At 37.9% G+C, this 21,319-nt stretch overlaps 1 protein-coding gene across 1 annotated transcript in view; it reads right to left on the bottom strand.

Moving 5' to 3' along the window:
• Positions 1–2,441: 2,441 nt before the first annotated feature.
• Positions 2,442–21,319, bottom strand: part of LOC139437740 (extracellular calcium-sensing receptor-like) — a 43,426-nt gene continuing 24,548 nt past the window's right edge. The window contains 6 exon segments of the mRNA XM_071212291.1: positions 2,442–2,708; positions 3,342–3,361; positions 3,992–4,355; positions 4,357–4,446; positions 4,448–4,873; positions 10,697–11,012. Of these exon segments, the coding sequence (XP_071068392.1) occupies positions 2,442–2,708; positions 3,342–3,361; positions 3,992–4,355; positions 4,357–4,446; positions 4,448–4,873; positions 10,697–11,012 (1,483 nt within the window).

The following is a 21,319-nucleotide window of genomic DNA, read 5'->3' as shown; positions in this document are numbered from 1 at the left end:
CTATCTGGATGGCCATGTATTTGCAGGTCAGCCCCGGCTGGTTCCTCAAATGATACCTCAGCAGCAGAGTTATCAACAGGCTGCTGCTGCCCAGCAGATTCCAATTTCCCTTCACACATCTCTGCAAGCTCAAGCTCAGCTTGGACTAAGGGGGGGACTTCCTGTCTCCCAGTCTCAGGAGATCTTCAGCTCCTTGCAGCCCTTCAGATCTCAGGTGTACATGCACCCCAGCCTGTCGCTGCCCAGCACCATGATCCTCTCTGGAGGCACAACCTTGAAGCCTCCATACTCGGCATTGCCAGGCATGCAGCCTTTAGAGATGGTGAAGCCCCAGTCAGGTTCACCCTACCAGCCCATGAGTGGAAACCAAGCACTGGTCTACGAAGGCCAGCTCAGCCAGGCTGCTGGTCTAGGAGCCTCCCAGATGTTGGACTCCCAGCTCCCACAGTTGACAATGCCACTTCCTGGCTCCCAGCCTCCTCTGCCTCAGTACAGGTCTGGTCAGCAGCCGTTGATTCTGCCACAGTCCATTCAACTGCCCCAGGGGCAAAGCCTCTCTGTTGGAACCCTAAGAAGAATTCTTCCACCTGGGTCCCAGCCTTCAGTCCTTTCACCAGCAAAGAGTCCTCTCAGGTGCAGATGAAAGGCTTCCACTTTCCTGAGAGTAAACAGACCGTTCCTTCAGGAGGCTCTGCAACATCACCGCAGACCTACAGGCAAAACGAGTGGATGAAAAATCCAGCCTGGGAGCTGTGAAACTGCAGGAGACCCCCTCAGCTGCCTCCCAGATGAAGCGAACCAGAGCAATCAAACCTCAGGCAGTGAAAGTGGAGGAGAGCAAAGCTGTAGGTGCTCAGCTGCCACCACCACCTTGACCCTATTTGAGGACAGTGCCACCACTTGGCCTTGACACAGCTGGATGCTTGGGAATCTCACCAGATTCACCATCCACCCACCTGACCTGGACTGAGAGCTCTCCCTTCTCTTCACTCCTGACAGCTCCATTGTCCAATCAGCTTGCACCCATGGATATATGGCATTGACCTGCTTGCTTTAATATGAAACAAACAAAAAATGCGAATGATTCCTTCATTCCCCTCTTTTCCTTTCCACCATGACTGGAGTGACTCAAGCCTTTTGTGCAGTGCAGATTCACAACATCCTCCTCTACTCTCCTCTCCTCCCCATTCCTCCTTTCTGTCCTATTTCTCACAGCCAGGGCACTTTCAGCAGTGCTTCTTTTTCTTGCTTTGGCTTCCAGTCCAGCTTCACTGTACCCAGGCACAGTGGTTTGGCAGCAGGGTCATTTTAATTTGAGGCTTTTTGTTTTAAAAAGCAGCTGTGGTTTTTACAAAAGAGAAAGGAAAATAAAAAAATGCTAACTATGTCTGTGTAGTTGAATTTTTGTACGTTCTTTGCCATCCTCTCCCTTTACTACCTTTTTTGTCTCCAGTAATTTCCTTAACCTCTCTCTTATTTAATTTGATACATCATTGCAATACCTTAAGAGATGATTCTTAAGGCTACTTCTCCCTGCTCACTCTCAGTTGGTTAACCTTCAAGGTTCCTTGCAAAAAGAATAGAAGGTCATTGAAGACAGTGATCCTGAGCATTTTTGATGTTCAGCTACATGCTTTGGTAGCAATAGTGTGAACAAAACATTAAGTAGATTGATGTCTTGATTGGGTTTCTGTCCCTGGCCTGATGACCCCAGAGAGCTTATGGACAGCCCAGTGAAGCTGGTAATGTTTTTAGCATAAAGAATTATACAGAATTTCTGTCCTGGACTCTTCTAAAGCCAGTTGTTAGGCTGTCCCCCTAGGCATTAGAGATGAGTCATGGAAATACATAATCTCTGGTATTATCTAAATTTTGCTTGGATGGTGTAAGCTGACAGGCCCTGACCAGCCTCCTCTGCTTCCCACAGGAGCTGCTGTATTTTCAAACTTATTTCCTTTTCTCAAAACCTTCCATAAATATATCATTTTTCTTTCTTCTTCCTGAGCCTGCCTCTTTCTCCTGTGTCTCTCTCTATCTCTTCACCTCTCACACAGCTTGTTACTTAAAATCAAGAGATTCATCTACAGAGTGATGAGAATGTGAACAAGTTTTTTGGTTGAGTCTGCAGCAAAGGTGTGTAATCCATAAGGCAGCTGGGAGTTACTCCTTTTTTTCTCTTTCTTTGCTCCCAAGGGCAAACTCAGGCTAATGGGACAGAGGGACCTCCTAAGCTGGTGTCATTCTCAATGGTCTATACAGACAGCTGGGACAGGGTTCCAAGGTGAGTGTGGGTCATGGGGCTGGCCAGGTTCCCAAGCAGCCTCCAAAAGAGGATAGCATCTTAAGTCTACAAGAGTAACCTCTGGCAAATAATTGTGAGCCACTTTCTGCTATTTTTTTTCTTTTTAATAAGGAACAGAATGAAGTCATCCCAGATTCTGTCATTCCGAGGAAAAGAGAGGGATTTTAACTTCAAGTTTCTCAGATATTTTTAGAGTAACTATGAGGAAGGTCCAGAGAAAATTTGACTCAGGAAGTGCAGTAGGAGGCCAGAGACATGTCCCAGGCAGAGGCAGCCCTCCAGCGGTCACAGGCTGCCCTGACATCATGGGTGGAGTCATTGTCACTGGCTGTGTGACAGCTACTCTGTCCTTGGGTTCCGAGTACCATGTCTGTAGTGTAAGCATCCCCTGTCCTCCACTCTTAACCTCACAGTATGGAGAAAGAAGGTTCTTAAGAACTGCGAAATTAACTTGCTGCTGTCTGCTGTTTTAAGGAAGTAGGGGAATGATCCCGCAAAGAACTTCAGTGTCTCATCCCTGGTATCATCTGAGAAAGGGGCAGTTTTATTGAGAAATGCTTTATTGTTTAATCTGTAATTTTTAGCAACTCCTCTTGTCTCCATGCTCAAAGCTCACTTCTTTTCTTTTTCTAGTTCTTCTACTTTCTCTTCTTCATCCCCTGAAGCTTTACTCTAAAGTCCCTTCTCAAAGGAATGCACACTTGTGGTCAGCGGTATTCATCTGGCCCGTGTCCCTTATCCACTTCTCTTCTTCCCCACACAAGCACTCATTGCTGTACCTGTACTGAACTGTGCCCCACTGCAGCTCCTTCCATCCACCCTCCCCTCATCATTGCCAAGCTCTCCCTGGTTGAGTCTGAGTCTGCTGAAACCACACATTCGTCTCGGCTGGTACAGTTTAGAAATATGTCCATTCACACCTAATCCTGGTGCACATTATTTATCAAAAGAAAAGAAAAGATTTTCTTCTCATTTTGAAATTCAACAGAACAGTCCTGGATGCTGTTAAAAACAAGATGTACCCTTCAGGTGTACCTACCTTCAGAATGACAGTACTTCCTATTTGAGAGAATAAAATAAAAACAAAAAGGTTACCTGTTCTCCAGCCCTTTTCTCTTATCCCATATTTCTCTCTCTCCTCTCCCTCCCCCAAATAAAAACAAGCAAACAAACAAACAAACAAAAACCAATTTTATATGTCCAGAATTAGGGCCATAAAATGAGAACAAAAACAAAAAACAACACCCAGAGATTGAACATTAGTAGAGAATTTATATTGCTGAATTAAGACCTAACGACATGAAAAATTTCAAATCTGTTATAAATCTTTAATTGAAAGTTTAAAAAAATTGTTCTAAAGTATTAAGAAAATAGGAAAAATACAAGTATAACTTAGATTTATGAAAAATATGATTTTATATTCTATACTCATTTGAAAAAATATAGAAAAAAATTGTGGCTAATATTTTGTTATAGCCATTTATCTGAGATATGCTTCTATTTGTGAGTCCTCATGTCTAAGGGTAGTTGTATACATGGACTCTTAATAATGATGGAAAGCAGCTTCTACTATTTTGTAATATCGGGATGCAAAATTCAGGAAAGTTTGTTGTTCCAAAGCCTGAAAATATGATAGAGATTTATGATATAAAACTTACAATCACTATTTCCTTGTGGAATTCATTTTACCCCTTAATTGTTTCAAAGAATTCTTATCAGGTCTTATGAGAATAATATAGCACTTGGGGGCAAAGATGCAGCCTAGTAATCCTGCACTGGAAGCCAAGATGGAGAAAATCTCTACAGCCACTATGACCTTTCCCTTGGTGCTATGGTAGACAGGAAGGAAGGTAACCAACACACAGCAAAACAGAAGCATGCTAAACATCAAGAACTTGGCTTCACTGAAGGTGTCAGGGAGGTTCCTGGCCAGAAAAGCTAAACTGAAGCTTCCCAGGGCCAATGAGCCCAAGTAGCCCAGGACACAGTAGAAGGCAGGGACAGAGCCCTTGTTGCACTCAATGATGATGCTTCTGGGTTCAGAGTGTGTGTCCTATGTCAATGAAAGGAGGAGAAGTTCCCACCCAGATTCCACAGATCATCACTTGGATCAAGGTACAGATGGGAATGACAGAGTTAGAAACCCCTTGATGCCAGCAGCCATCTCATTGTTCTTCCAGGTTTCATGGCTTTGAATGCCAGAAACACGGTGATGGTTTTGGCCAATACAGTGGAAACAGCCACAGTGAACACAATTGCAAAAGTGACTTGACAAAGAATGCAGGTGGCTGTGTTGGGACAGCCAATGAAGAGTAAGGAGCAGAGGAAGCACAGGAGAAGGGAGAAGAGCAGGATGTAGCTAAGAGCTCGGTTATTCTCCTTCACAATGGGAGTGTCTCTATGCTTCATAAAGACCCACAGAACTGCAGCTGTGACAAGAAAGAGGCAAAGAGCTCTGCAGGCTAGAGGTACACCCAATGTATCCTGAAATGACAGGAAGGTCACCACCTTTGAGACGCAGCGATTTCTCTTAGTATTTGAATACTCTTCAGCTGGGCATTGGACAGAATACTTTAATTTCACATATCATGGGTAACTTCACCTTGGTTTTACTCTCCTATAATTTAAGCACATGATGAAAAAGGCTTTCAAACAAGGCTTATTACAATGGTGGTTCTAGGGCATTGTAAGCCTAATACTATTGTCTTGTTGTCATAAGTGTCTGAATAGAAAATGTTAATTTCTAGAAAGGAAAACACAATTACAAAAGTGATCTCATTAATAAAATGAATTGCATAAAATATATAGACCAGATAGAGAAAAACAGTGGAATGTGATTAATTCCGTTCTGGGTTCTTATTTCCCAGTATGCCACCAATTTGCAGAAACTTCACTGGACTTTAAAGACAAAGGCTCTTTTGTTTAACAAATCACCTGCAAAATTCCCTTTGCTTTTTCAACTTTGGAAAGACTAGATGAAAGTCATGGTCCATTAAAACAAATGAACTTTGGTACTGAGTGGTATTGAAATGACCACAGGAAAATGTGAATTGTGGAAATGAGTTGACATTTTAACTGTGTATTCTATTTATGTTTGTAATGCCTCTAATAAGGATCATCCACACATGATTTTAGTCTTCTCAAGACCCCAGAGGAAATTAGTAGGTTAATTAATGTACCCTGTCAGTGTACGCACTCAAATACTGAATTTTACTTTAATTCCAAATGAAAGATTATAGATTATATACCTGATACTTTAAAGGCAAGTTCTCAAAATATCTGTGGTTGCATAATATGAAGTTAGGAAATTGATTTTAATTTATGAATTTAGTCCCGAGATCAAGGGGTGAAAAGTCAATCTAATATGAAGAGAGTGTTGAGATAACTGTATAACAAATAAGTCCTACATTGACATGGTGTCATAACTCTATAAATCCAACAGGCCACTTGATCATCTCTTCATGGAAGATCAAACCTTGATCATGTGAAATATTGGAGACAAATTCTCCCACTTTAATGAGGAGGGCAAGACCAGCAGGGAAATTTATGGTGTTCACGATATCATACTTCACCATAAAATTTCTTTCCTCATCTAAGGACACATGGTCACCAGCACTGTTTATAAATTGGATTTTCCTCAGAAGTGGGTGAAGCAGGAAGGAAGGCATAATTTTGAAATGTCAAGTGGATTCAAATTACAAACTGAAGGCCATACCCATGAAGCAAACCTTCACTTCTTGATGCCTACTTTTAAGCAGTCATTTTGGTAGAGACTACATATTTTTAGGTGTTCACTATTACATGGATTTAGGTAAGACATTCTTCCTCTCCATGTGAGAGCAATGGAAGAGAACTTGAATAAATTCATGATGCATCTCAGGATATGGTTATCATGTGCTCAGGGACAACCCTGAATAAAAAGTTCCTTTGAGTTCCAGTAATTTTCTTTTTCCTCTATAATTTACTGAAGGGAATTTCCAAGTTATACGTTTTCAGAACTTTATTACTGTTTATGGTTAAATAATGTTCCATTTTGTGCTTGTGTGTTTGTATCATGTTTCTTTAATCTATTAAATTACTGCTGCCTCCTTGAGTTGATGTCACTTTTCTCACAGTTTATATTTGGCCTCTTTGTCTCTCAAGCCCTCTCCCTCTTGGATGATGCACAGCACTCTCCTGGTCTGCAGATCCTTAGAGTAGATCTGCATTTTGCCCTCCTTTCTCTGTGTGAGAGCACTGAGCACTGTCTACCCACTCTGATGCCATCTTCCCAGGACCACTTTCCCTAAATTTTGAAAGAAAAATCTCACCAGATGGAAAAGCCATAGCTAACACTTTTAGTATTTTGCTCACTGACATCTTGTCTCCATTATTTTTGATGAGAAATCAGCACTCAGTCTAATCAGAAGTACCTTATACATAGGACTAGCTTTATATCTTGCAGCTATCACAACCGTCTCATTTTCCTTTGCATTTGAAAGTGTGGTAAATATATGATGGAGTAATGGAGTATATTGGTCTTCAAGTGTATCTTTGGAGTTCCTTGAGCTTTTGGATGTGCATATTCATGTGTTTTCTAAGTCTGGGATATTCTTTCATTATTCTTTAACTATTCTATTTTTCCCTTTTTACTTTTTCATTTCCTACTTGGACTCTTTTAATGTATATGTTGACATTTTTGGAGGTTCCTCATATGTATATTAGACTATTTTTTGCCTTTAATTATTCCTTTATATTTCTACTCCTCAATTTGAAACATTTCAAATGTTTTGTCATCAAATTCATTGATCCTTTTCTCTGTCACTTCCAATCTACTCTTGAACACCTCTTGGAATTCTTTCAAGTATTGTGGACCTCTACTCCAGTAGTTGTCTTTGTTTCCTTATTAAAATTTTCATCTTTATACTATGACTTTCATATTGATCATTCACTTTTTTCCTAATACCCTTTAGATTTTTTTTTAGATTCCTTTATCTCCTTATCATTTGTAAGATAATTATTAAAGCTTTTATTCAGTTTTTCCACATTCTTATTTTCTTCACAGTGTTTTCTATAATTTTTCATCTTCCTTTAGACCCACCATCTGTTCCTTTTTCTTTGATTTTCTTTATTATTCTGTTGAACACTGTACATTTTAATGTCCATTAAATAATTAGATGTCCATTAAATAATTACACCAAATGATCTAAGCCCCTTCTCAATCAGAAACAGAGTGGACATTTCCATCCCAAATTCCTCAATATTGAGGAATGAACAAACATAAGGGAGATATGCAACTATGGACAAAAGTAGAATTATTATTCTTCTAGCAATGAAAAACTTGTGTCATTCAGATAAAGGAAGTGGCCACTGGAAGTTCTGAGGGAAGGGAGAGGGAAGAAATTCTGAAACATGGGACATTGGAATTGTCCTGCATGATATTGCAATTATCTATACAGGTCATCAAATATTTTGTTAAAAACTATAAAATTGTGTGGTGCAAAGTGTGAACTTGTGAACTATTGATCTTGGTTAGTACCAATGTTGCAATATGTGCTCTTCAATTGTAACAAAAGTATGATAATAATGAAATAGATGATTAATAGGGGAAATCTGGGGAAAGGGAAGGTTTATATGGGATTCCCATATATTTTAATGGAATATTTATATAATCAAATATTTCTTTAAAAATAAAGAAAATAAGTCTATTTTTGGAGTCATTGTTCCATATGATGTAAAAAAGTATATATTTCACAGAATAATTTAAAATTCTGCACTTTTTGACTTCCTTATATTTTGTGATAAGTTCATAGTGTATATTTTACAGGCTTTCATCTAATATTAAGAATAAATTTTCTAATACAATTTCTAATTAAATGATCTCAATTTAATACTACCATCTAGAGAATTCTCAAAATACATGTGAAAATTACAGGTAAAGCTAGAATCTGGGGGAAAAAAATGAATATTTCATTTCCTGTTCCTGGTTCCCTAATAGAAAAATACCATCATTTTCCATATCAACAAAATATTCTGACCTCTTCTCATAGGTTGATATATTCCCTGTTGGTGAAAGATATTTACCTCCCATGGATGTAGCATAGGTTGGTCTGTGCTTTCTGTAGATACCATTTCTGATTTCACCAAAAATGTTTCATGAATGGAATGAGCCACAGCATATACAGCATTATAAATGAAATAGCTATAATCAGATATAGTCATCATATCAATATTTCCTGTCATGACCTGTAAGGAAGCATTTGGTGTACACTCTCCAATTGTTCCACATAGCGACCCTTCAAGTGAGCAACCAAAACTGTTAAGCCAGAATTTGCTGAAATAAAAGCCTTCTGGATATTTTGATGGATTCACTGTCTTGAGAAAGTGTTTGAAACCAAGAATATCCCTCTTCTGGTGGGAAAATGAGAGACTTCCATGGAAAGAGTGCAGCATATGGTTCATCATATCTGAAGTATTATCCCAGTTTGATATCATAATCCACACCTTACTAGATGTTAAATATTTTCCTAAATATCCCAGTACTATGAGAATCTGCATCTCACCCCACATAATATGTACATTTGCAGATGAATTGCTGATCTTGGAAATGGACATCAAATAATTATTAAAATGCTTACTTTTAGTGGTAGGGATCTTTTTTGTAAAGGCTATATAGATACCATTCTTTACCATCTCTGCTTTCAAGTTCCAAGAGTATTGCTCCCCTTTCATATCATCTGAAAAAAAGAGTGCCATCCAAGTCCAACTGAAATACAACAATAACCAGATCACTCCATGAACCAGAGAGTTGTCCTTTATGGCCATTTGATACAGTGATGCAAAATTCCCTTTGTCACATAAGAATGGGTCAAAAGTGCCATATGTGACCTGAGTAAGAACATAAAATTTCATAATTTAACATTTAGTGAGATTTATCCTGTTATCCTTAAAGAGGACTTTAGAGAATTCACTATGTTAGAAGTAGAGTTAATGGAATATTTGGTGAAAGAGAGACCACAAAGGGCATTACACATTTCTCTTAACATTCTGGGAACACAAAAGATCATATTTTCCAAAACTTCCCACCTTTTAGTAGGGATATGTCATTAATTCCACCCAGTGGTCTCGTATGTAGGCAAATCCTAATTCGAAATGATCGGAAAGAATAAATTCTTCATATGTACATCTCTTGTGGCAGCACATAAAGCATGAGATTCAGATGGAAGACAAACATGTTTGTGTCTACCTCAGCTTTCTATAAGGGGCTTTTGAAACAGGAGATTCTCCCCGACCCTGCCAACATTGTTGGATGTGAACTTTGAGAAAGAAATCAATCTTTATTTTGTTAAAGAATTTTTGAACTTACTAATACTTCATAAAATAAGTTGTACTAGAGAATATAATCATTTACCTTCACATACTTTCAAAAAATTAATTTTCATTGACAATTTTCTATAGCTAATAAATTTGGCAGTATGATTTCCTAATTCCTGATTATGCCTGGAAAAATGACTTTGAGGCAGGGAGTTGATTATGGAAATTACACTAGAATATCTATCAAAATATGCATCTGTGGGGAATTTATGGAGGTAACGTGAACCAGACAGTATTTCCAATAAACCAGTTTGAATTGATTCTTCTTCTTTCCTGTGGTAAGTTGATTTCATTTTCAAGTCATGGTAAATTTATTTCATACATTAAATTGGCTCATTTAAGGTATTGAACCGATTCTTAAAGAATCCTTAAAGAGTATAGGAACAAGGTTGAAACTTGAGCATTTTGCATGTTAGATAAGGTACAAAGTCCCTAAATCTGCATACTAGCAGTCGTTGGTCTCAGGCAATCCCTCAACCAGATAAGGGTCATAACCTCCAGCGATAGACCCCTATACTGTAGAAATTTGCTAAGTGGTAGGGGTCAGTAAGTTGTCAGCAGTCAGTATTCCCTTCTGCTGTATGATGGATGCATTAATGCTAAGCATGACTGTGGGGAGAGTCTTAACATATCGACTTAACTTTCCTTCCTCTCCCTCACCCAAGTTATTACTCGTACAATCACAGGAAATTCATACTATTTGCTTATAACTCTCATGACATATGTATTAGTAGCTTCAGACTTCCCCCTTGACCAAATGTGAGGGAATGGCATAGGGACAGATGAGATTTCCTCCCTCCAGAACTCACGATCATCATACCTGCGGGGTTTTTTTTGTTTTGTTTTGTTTTTTTAATTTTTTTTTATTGGCTTTGTAATAATATCACATAAAAATATATATATATATATAAGGTCCCATTCAACCCCACCACCCCCACCCCACCTCTCCCCACCCCCCACCCCCCCCCCCAGCTACACTCATTCCCATCATCATGACACATCCATTGCATTTGGTAAGTACATCTTTGGGCACCTCTGCACCTCATGGTCAATGGTCCACATCATCTGTGGGGTTTTGTAGAGCTCCAGCAGTGTTCCAGTCTCCGTTGAAAATGATGATTCGGTGCCTGCAAAAACGACCATAGATTTGCTTTGTTTTTGGCAATTGTAATTAGGGAGAGTTGGGCTCCCGCCATAAAGCAATAACAGGGTGCTCTCCAAGGTTCCGTGGTTACTGGGAAAAGCATTGTAGAGATCAAAACCCAGGGACATGTTGGGGAGGACAAAGGAATCCTTGTTGATCTCCTCGATGGCAAAGAGAAAAGCGAGAACATATTGGTAGTTCTTCCAGTACCATCTAGGCAGAGGAGACAGCATTAAAGAAAATTGTAAAGTTATGTATTTCAGGAGCAATTCAAAATCTTCCCTTAAATGAGAAAATTCTGTACAGATAACAGAGAGTTTTGTAGGGCATTATGGGAAGGTTAAGGAATACGTTAGTATTATGATATCGCAGTCCCCTGGAGAGATTTATCGTCTTGATCCTATAAATGGGAAATGCATCAATAACAATATGGAAAGATGTTCTTAGATCATCCTGGCTAAGGAGTGCACAAAACTATCTCAGAAACTCATTTGAAGGACTTGAGACAATCTCAAATTTGATCATTGTTTCATCTAGATCTGGAAGCTAGATGGAATCTTCCCTTTTCGCCCATGTACCCTGGAATATTTAAAATAGCACGTGGCCTATCACTTCTTAAAACATTTGAATAAATTACTCTCTGACACCATATTCCCCTGAGGCATTTATAAGGACCTTTCTCAATTATTTTTTTTCTATACTACTAAATATATCAGGTCTTCCCTGCCCACCCTTTCTGCTGTTTTTGCTGTCTGTGTCCCATTTGCTGTGTGACCTTCTGTATCTTCTTATCTTTTTTTGGACTTTTCATTTTTTTCCTCTAGGATTCACTGGGATTCCATCCTGAGGACCTCTGATAGGAGAAAGGTTCCTTGTCACTTGCACCAACTCAGTTCCTGGTTTCTCTTGTGACACGCCTTGACTTTCCCTTCATCTCTCCCTTGTTGCATCATCATCTCTGTGCATGACTCACTTTGTGTGAGACTTGTCTAGCCTCGGGGTTCCTCAGCTCACCATCCAGGCACTCATGTGTGCACTCAGATTGCCACACAGGCACTCTGTTCGCTCCTAGGGCCCTTGTACAGGCACATGGCTCACCGCATAGGCACTTGGTTTGCCCTGGGGGCACACTTTTATTTATTTATTTTACCAGAAGTTCCCAGGGACTGACTCCAGATTATCCCATTTGTTAGATGGAAGACCAATCACTTGAGCCATCTACATCCCGATATCAGTTCTTATAACGACAATTTTCTTAAATTATATTATTCTTGACTTGTAACCTCATAAGTTATATTTTGTACCTTATGATCATGAACATCAGCAACTTCTTATTCATAATTCCTTGAAGACAATTATCTTTTACTTCTCATTTCATATTGGATCTTACTTATTTTATACAAAGTAGAAAGAAGTTAGTTTCTTGTGTATTTAAAGGAACTCTGAAAGTTTTATATATCCATCTGAAGTAATATTTCCTTTTCTCTTTACCAATCACACTCTACATTTGTTGGAGTTGTTTTGTTTTGTTATTTTTTTTAAGTTTGTAAATTTCAAGTTTAATTTAAACATTTTGAAATAGAATACATATTTTTAAAAATATGTTAATAAAATAAAGATTTTCACAAACAGTGATTTGACTGCTTTCCAGGGGCTTTTTTCACTATTTTGAATTTTCCAGATCAAGAGAAATTTTCTTCATACTAAATCTGTAAACATATATTTAGGAGGTAGATTTAAACAGTTATAAACAGGTAGAGATTAATATTAATTAAACACTCTTATTCAATTGTTCTCATATAATATTTTCTGCATTTTTCCTTCTCTTAAAATTTTTCCTTTATTGGCTAAATGAATGGCTGAATTTTTATCTCCTTAAACCTTAAAAGAAAGCTATATGAGATTTTTTATACACAAGACACTGTGATTAACATAAAAGAATTTGACAGCAAAATTATCTTTTTAGAGGTTCATTGTCCTTAATCATACCTAGTTAAGCTGTCATAAACTTAGAGAGGAAATTTTAAATTGTTTTTATGATTAATTTTTATGGCATCATATCAACATTTAAGTTGACTTTTTATTATGATTTTCCAAATATTTAAAATTTTCAGATGTTAAGTTTATGATAATAAATATATTTGGTAGAAAACCTGACAAAATACACATCAGTGAGATTAGATTTATGATTTTATTTACAGCAAACCACTTAAAGCCTCAGATATACATTGGTTTACAAGGGTTCTTCAGTAAACTTTAGAATGCACACAGATTTTAACTTATAAAACCTGTACCAGGAAATAAAATGGGGGGACTCTCCAATCAATTTGAGGCTAGAATAACTGAAATATATTTCAATAATGAGAAAATGATTTTTGCCCCATTCCTCTAACATAAACAGACGTGATCATTCTACAAAACATGTTTGCTAATGAAGGTTACCAAGTTATTAAGGGATGACATTATATAATGAATTAAGATGTACTCAAGAATCCAAAGTCTGGAAGTATAATAATCTAAAATTACTTCGGGGTGAATTCTGCCAAATAGTTGCTGGACATCACATTGGTTTCACAAAAAATCCCTTCTAGAAAATGGAAGAAGATTCATTATTGCCAACTCTTTCTTTGCAGCTAGAATTCATCTGATACCAATTCTAGTTAAAGATCTTACACGGCAAGAAGTATTTCAGATCAGTATATATCAGCAACTAAGATGCAAAAATTCTTAGCAACATTTTAGTAAATCAATCCAACATTATATAAAAGAGATAATACATTATGATCCAATAGATTTTATTTCAAGTATTCAGGTTTTACTAAGCTTCAAAAATTTAAATAAATTAACATATTGGCAAAATACAAACAAAAAACATAATAACCTTAATAAATACAAGTGAGATAAATCAACATTTTAATCAATCAATTCTCAAAGTAAACTAAAAATAGAAAGAACTTTCTCAAATTTGTAAAAAGTAACTGCAAAACATACTATTGTGAAAGGGAATGTTGGCATGCTTTCCAATAAACATCAAAAACAACAAAAGATTTTTAACCCCTTATGTTTCACATTTCTTCTGTTTTCTAGCATGTGTAGTGTGAAGGGAAAAATATTGAGAGAAGGAAGAGAAATATATAAAGGTCTCTTAAGCCTCAAATGACGTATTTCTCTGATTACAAAAGCCACTGGATCTATAAAATAATGCAATGTTAAGGAATTTAGCAAGTTTTCATCATAAAAGTGCAACATGTAAAAATAAAAATTCAAAGGTATTTCTATATACAGACAATGGATCATTATTAAAAATATTAAAAACCCTGCTATTTACAATAATATAAACATATGGGGTTCCAAGGTCTGAGTTTATCAAAGATGTGTAAGAATTTTACATCAAAAGCTATGAAGTATTACTAAGAAAGTAATAAGGAAATCTTAATAAACTATATTCATTTACTGGAAGATACAGTATAAGAGGCAAATTTTCCCTAAATTTATAATGAATTCAATAAAATTTTTACTAAAAACCCAACTGTATTTTCTAAGGGGGCATTGGAAATCTCTTTCTAGAATTCATATAAAAATGCAAAGGAACAAGAATAGATTAAACATTGAAAAAGAATACTTTTGGATTTGGAGTCTGTTTATGTAGTTAGAATAGTCAAAATAGTGTCATTTTTTCTTGAACATAGGGAAATAAATCAATGGAACAGAATAATAAATCCAGAAATAGATACATACAACTGATTGCTGAGAAATGTGAATAGCAAATCAAAGACAGAGAATAGTCTTTCACAGCGATGGTGCTGAAACAATTGTCTGTATGCAAAAGAAAATGAACTTTGATCCATTCCACACATCATATCTAAATAATAATGCAAAGTGTATAATAAAACTAAAGGAAAAATGAAAATAAAGTGTTTAGAGGAAAACCTGTCAAAAAAAACCTCTAACTCTAGATTATGAGAAAATTTCTTTAATATGACATGAAAAACACAATTGATAATTTTTTAAAAATAAAATGAACATCAGATTTCACTCTTTGAAAGACATTTTTAGGAGAATGAAAAAACAAGCTACAGATTGGATGAAATTATGTGTAAAGCACATAACTGATAAATTCCTTGTATCCAGACTATATAAATAGCTCTCAAAACTGAATAAGAAAGCAAAAATTTCAAAAATGGGCCAAAATCTTTCACCTAAAAACTCACCAAATGAGATTAAAAAAAGATTTCAATGTCTTGGCATACATATCTGCAATGCAAATTTAAAATACATAGTTGGGGGGCAGACTTGGCCCAGTGGTTAGGGCATCCGTCTACCACATGGAAGGTCCACAGTTCAAACCCCGGGCCTCCTTGACCCATGTGGAGCTGGCCCACGCACAGTGCTGATGCGCGCAAGGAGTGCCCTGCCATGCAGGGGTGTCCCCCAATGTAGGGGAGCCCCACGCACAAGGAGTGCGCTCCATAAGGAGAGCTGCCCAGCGCGAAAGAAAGTGCAGCCTGCCCAGGAATGGCGCCACCCACATGGAGAGCTGACACAACAAGAAGACTCAACAAAAAGAGACACAGATTCCCGTGCTGCTGATGACAACAGAAGTGGACAAAGAAGACACAGCAAATAGACACAGAGAACAGACAACTGGGGCGGGGGGGAAGGGGAGAGAAATAAATAAATCTTTAAAAAAAGAAAAACAAAATAAAATACATAGTTGTACAACAATGTATGTAATAGAATGGGAAGATCAAAAGATGGTCCATTTCAAATGCTGTCAAGACTGTGGGAGAACTATGGTGAAAATGATTGCTTATCTAACTTTTTTGATATCACCCAATGCTTGCAAAATGGCCAAATTATTGTTGGTATATCCCCACAAAATGAAACTTTGTAGTCATTAAAACAATAACATCAATGTACATTTGTTTATAAGAAATTATGTTCCGTAAATATATTAAGTTGGCCAGCTTTTTACAAAATATAGCTGACAGTGTGTGCCCTTTTGTAATCCACACAGTCTTGAAAGGAGTTAGACTGAAATTTCTCTGGCTGGAGAACAAAAGCAGAGTCCAAATCAGACCTCCAGGCTGTGATCTGAACAAAATGTCATGATCAGCAAGAAAAATTCTCACTCTCCACAGTATACCTGAAATCAGAAATTCATTAAACCCTTTCAATTTCTGATAACCCAATACTAGTAGAGGGAGGACAATCAATAGCTGTCATCAACCAAGCAACGGATATGCAGAAAATAATTGTCATAACATATTCCATTTTGTATGTTGCCTTCTAATAAGAAAAAGTCCAAGAGGAAAGAAACTTTGAAATGGAACAGCGAGAAAGGACCAGGATTGGTCAGGTTGAGGTCATCAAACAGATGAGATAAAACAAGGATGCAATTCTAGTGAAAATATGAGCAAACTACCTATCACCTCCCTCCAATGCAAAGTGGCCTGTTGAAATGACAAGCATTAACTCTAAAGGGAATTGAAAAGGACCAGAGACATTCCATGGAAACAGAATGGCTTTACCTACTATTCTATTGTGGATGTGGGCATGTTTATAAATTGAATTTTTGAGATGAACACACTATTATTTGTACCTATAAATCACTAATAAAAGAAACTATATTTTGCTTGTGAGCTGATAAACCCAAAATAATAACAAGGCCTAGAGCAACTTTGTGCCTGGGAATTTCCTTCTGTCAGCCTTCATGTTACTCAAATGTGGCCAGTCTCGAAGCCAAACTCAGCATGTAAATGCAGTGCCTTCCCCCCAGCGTGGGACATGACACCCGGGGATGAGCCTCCCTGGCAACGAGGGACCACTATCAACTACCAACTGATGATGCAACTGGAAAATGACCTTATACGGAAGGTTCAATGCGGATCAGCAGAATATCCATGTCTACATAAAATACCATGACTTTAAAATGCTGTTTGACCTAAAGTAAGGGGGAAATGGAAAGGAGAAATGAGTTTATATGGCTACGAGTTTCTAAAAAAGAGTCTGGAGGCTGGCAGAAGGTTTGCCCTCATGCACAACTGAGCAGAGTCAGAGAGACAGATAAAGCAGATACAACCCCCAGATATTGGTTCCTTTGAGGGCTAAAGAGACCCATGGGAGTTATGGTTATGGCCGATGGGGTTAACTACCAGGGCAGATGGCCCCTCTTTGGAAATGGTGTTTATGTGTGATGAATCTGGACTCAGATGGGATCTCCCTTCATAAGACTTTCATGCTAATGTGCTGGAGGTGCAGTTAATGTTGGGGTTTAAGATATATTTAGGGGATTTGAATCTCTGGACTGACAATGTGATAGCCAGATCCTGAGCCTCAACAGACTCCAGCACCTACAATCTGATTTATTGGACTTACCACACTCAGCTAAGATGGAGGTGAAGAAGGACAACCACCACACCATGGAGCCTAGAGTGATTACAACGGAAAATGGGAGGATTGCATCCAGCATCCAGGTGGAATCTGAGCCTCCTCTTGACATAAAGGTGCAATGGACACAACCAATCCAGTGTCCACATAGAAGAGGTGGCATTGGATTGGGAAAAGTGGACATAATGGACAAAGGGTATGGGGAAAGGCAGGAAGAGATGAGAGGTGGAGGCGTCTTCGGGACATGGAGCTGCCCTGGATGGTGCTTCAGAGGTAATCACCGGACATTGTAAATCCTCACAGGGCCTACATGATGGAATAGAGGAGAGTATGGGCCATGATGTGAACCAATGTATATGAGGTGCAGAGGTGTCCAAAGATGTACTTACCAAATCCAATGGATGTGTCATGATGATGGGAACGAGTGTTGTTGGGGGGGGGGGGAGAAGGGGGGTGGGGGGGTGGGGTTGAATGGGACCTCACATATATATTTTTAATGTAATATTATTACAAAGTCAATAAAAAAAAAAAAAAAAAAGAAACTATATTTTAGTTAAGCTGTAAAACTACATTTAAGCTCAATATAATTACCAACCATTAGACACATAAGCCACACAGTTAGATATAGTTCAGATTTCATGCTCCTTCTTAGAATTTCCTGGGAAGGTTAGTAATAAGATCAAAGAGAAGGTTATTAACAACTTTTGAAAGATTACTTACTTTTCTTTTTTGACTTAGAGAAAATCAGTCTGGAATGCATCATTCCTAACAGGATTAAACTACTATTTCATGGTACATGTGCTGTCTAGGGTGGTGGTGCTCAATGGCCCCTGGCTTTTTGAGAAGTCACATTTCAACAATGCCCTTGTCACCACTTGATACTCAGTCTGAGCTGTTTATCCTAACACTGACCACAGGACAAGGGGTTAAGTGACTTTTTGGACCAAGCAGGAGAAGGGAATGGGGTCCCTGTGGTCTCACTCATGCTAAGTCTTCCAGGCAATGAACATGGGGATCAGGTCAAGGGTGTGTACCACAAAACACATTGATTACTTTGCTCTGTCTTAAGGCAAATGTGGAGAAAAAAATAATATGAATGTAATAATATGAAAAATAACAGAAAGACCATTAAAATACTTCAGTGTTCATTTCTCCCACATATGTGCACACCTGACATAACTGTCCTGGGTAGTACACACACACTCACACTCACACTCACTCATGTACACATGGGCAGGTACATGCAAGGACTTACATATTATCTTTCAATCCTTCGCTTGGCTTGACTATAAAAGATAACTTGGAAATATCTGGCTCTACCATCAAGCTGTAGAGTGGGAAAAATCCTGTTAGAACCAGATCCCCATCTCTATAGACCCTTGGCCTCAGGTACCATAAACAATCTTTATAAGTCATACTGCACATATTGGGTAAAGGCTGAAGAAGTAGGAAGAAACAGCATCCCTGGAACACAGAGCCAATGACCTGCATCTCTGCTGAGCCACAGAAAAGCTGGAGTTGAAGCTAGAATGCAAGTTCAGACTCAGCTGGGAAAATTTCTCCCTTTGCATGACTGCATAGCATAGAAAATATCCAAAAATTTTCTGCCTCTTGACCATGTGCTAAGGAAGAAAGATAGACAAAGGCAGAGCTAGATAAATAAAGGAGGTATTTATAAAGGCATCAGAGTGTTGAGACCTCACCCTGAATTTCCCTATCATCAGAGCCACTCTGGCTTCCACTGCTTTTCACAGCTTTACTCCAGTCCCACTAAGTAGCACAGGGCATTCCTGTGCCCTGGGGCTCTGCACCTGTCCCCCACCAAGCTGGTGAAAAACAATCAGGGGAAACGTGTTTTCCCCACCTCTATGATTTCATCATGTTCTTTGACCTTTAATCTTCGGGGACCACTTCATTCTGATATAAAGCATTCTTTAATCTTATGTCCATGATTAAGGCAATGGGAGGCAAATGAGTGGTTGATTCAGAGTACTGCTCTGAGTGAGTTATCACTTAGAAAGAGCCTTTGCTGAATCAACAAAAGGGTTTCTAGCACAATTTTATCTGAAGCTTTAACCAGAAGGAAAATTTCATCAATCATTTATTTATGCCTGTGCAACCCACAGACATCCTTTGATTATCAAGCGTTAGCATCACTCACAGATTTGAAGTAACCTCCAGAAAGAAAGTAAGCCATGATTTACAAAGCAATAGGCTACATCCAAGGAAGATTTGAAGTTAAATTCCTTCCGAACAATTGGCCTGGTAGCCCCATTGCTGTTGTTCTCTACTCAGCCGATTAATAATTATGGCACCAAACCCTCATCATTACATGATTCAACACCTTACAAATAAAAAGAACTCTGCTCTCAACATTGGATTTTTCTCCTGATGTTATAGAATGTTTTAACAATTTTCAGTGCAAAACTTCTAAAAAAGAATTTTCTAAACATGTCCTTCATTCTTTTCTCCCACTCTTTTAAACATGCTTAATTATGGTTTTGTCCCTGATCCTACCACTCTGCTTTGTTTTTCTCTTGCTTCTTTCAGAATCCTCTTTTATTCTGTAATTGTCATTCAGAATGTCAATATCTCAGTGTAGGTCTAGTAGGATTTATTCTGTTTGGGATGTGCTGTCCTTCTTAGATATTGATATTTATATGTTTCATAAGGGCTTGAAGTGTTTTGTCCTTATTTCCTCAAATATTCTTTCTGCCCCTTTTCCATTCTCTTCTTCTGGGATACCAATAATGTATGTATTTTGTGTTGTCATTCAGTTCCCTGAGAAATTGTTCCATTTTTTCAATTGTCTTTCTCTTTTCCTATCTTATCCATTTCAAATAATCTCTCTGAAATAACTAATTCTAACTTCAAGCAATTCAAATCTGCTATTATGTTTCTATAATATAGTTTAATCTCATCCATCAAATTAGCCAGCCAAAGGAGTGCTCATGCAAAATACCAGAAGCCTGTTGGCTCCTATAAAGGGTATTTATTTGGGGTATGAGCTTACAGATAAGAGACCTTAAACATAAGTTACTTCCCTCACCAAATTCTATTTTCACTTGTTGGAGAATGATGGCTGCTGGTGTCTTTGATGGTTCAGGTATCATGAATTCCTCTCTTCCTGGTTCTTGCTTCTCTCTAGGCTCAGGGTTTCTCTCTTCCTTTGTGTGCTTATGTACTGGGGTTCTAGCTTAAGAATTCTGCATCAAACTCCAAATGAAAACTCAAACATTAAAACCTCCAGCATCAAAAAGCTACAACTCTATCCTTTGCCATGGCTTTTATCTGTGAATCCTTACCTCCAAGGGGTGGGGACTCAACATAGTACTGACATGGCCCAATCAAAACTCTAATTGTAAATTAATCACGCCCAGAAACAGAACAGTTCACAAACATAATCCAATATCTATTTTGGGAATCCATAACTATATCAAAATGCTGCATCCATCATGTCTTTTGTTCCCATAATGTCAGTTACTTTTCTTTGCGGGCTTTAAAATTGTTCTTTATGCTCACCCTGTGTCTTCTTTATATACTTGACCTCTTTAGTAATATGTTCTGTCAATTATTTTAATTGACTCTGTAGAGTTGTGTGGTACTCATTGATTTATTGTCTCAAATCTAGTGTCTCTTCAGGATATTTTTCATTCTATTGGCCTAGCCATTGGTTCCTGTTTCCAAATATGACTTGAAATTTTTTGCTGATATCTAGGCATCTGATTATGATTGTGGTTATACTCTGATGGGCAATTTCTCTCTGTTGCTTAATGGTTTGTTTTCCTCAGCTCTTCTTTGATCTTTGGTTCAACTTATTTTGTCTTTAAATTTGCCCAGCTTAAGTTATCAAAATTGGGCGAGAAATCACTAAGAGAACACAAGTTTCCCACCAGGAGTTAGGGTACTGAAAGACCCAAAATCGTTTTTTTTTTTTACTTAAAGATTCCAGACATTGCAGAAGATGACATTCTTCAGTGCACCTTATGACAGATGCCTTTAAGTTTCCATTTTGCTATTTTTTGTTCTGGCCAGAACCAAGGTTCAAAGAGGGATCTGCTGGCTGAATTCACTGAAGAGATGACCCCTGACTCCAACTCCCTTTTCCCAAGTAACAGCTATCAAGAAGG

This window comes from Dasypus novemcinctus, chromosome 27 (assembly GCF_030445035.2).
Source record: "Dasypus novemcinctus isolate mDasNov1 chromosome 27, mDasNov1.1.hap2, whole genome shotgun sequence".
Classification (NCBI taxonomy): domain Eukaryota; kingdom Metazoa; phylum Chordata; class Mammalia; order Cingulata; family Dasypodidae; genus Dasypus; species Dasypus novemcinctus.
The sequence above is the reverse complement of the archived record's forward strand: the minus strand, read 5'-3'. Positions and strand labels throughout refer to the sequence as shown.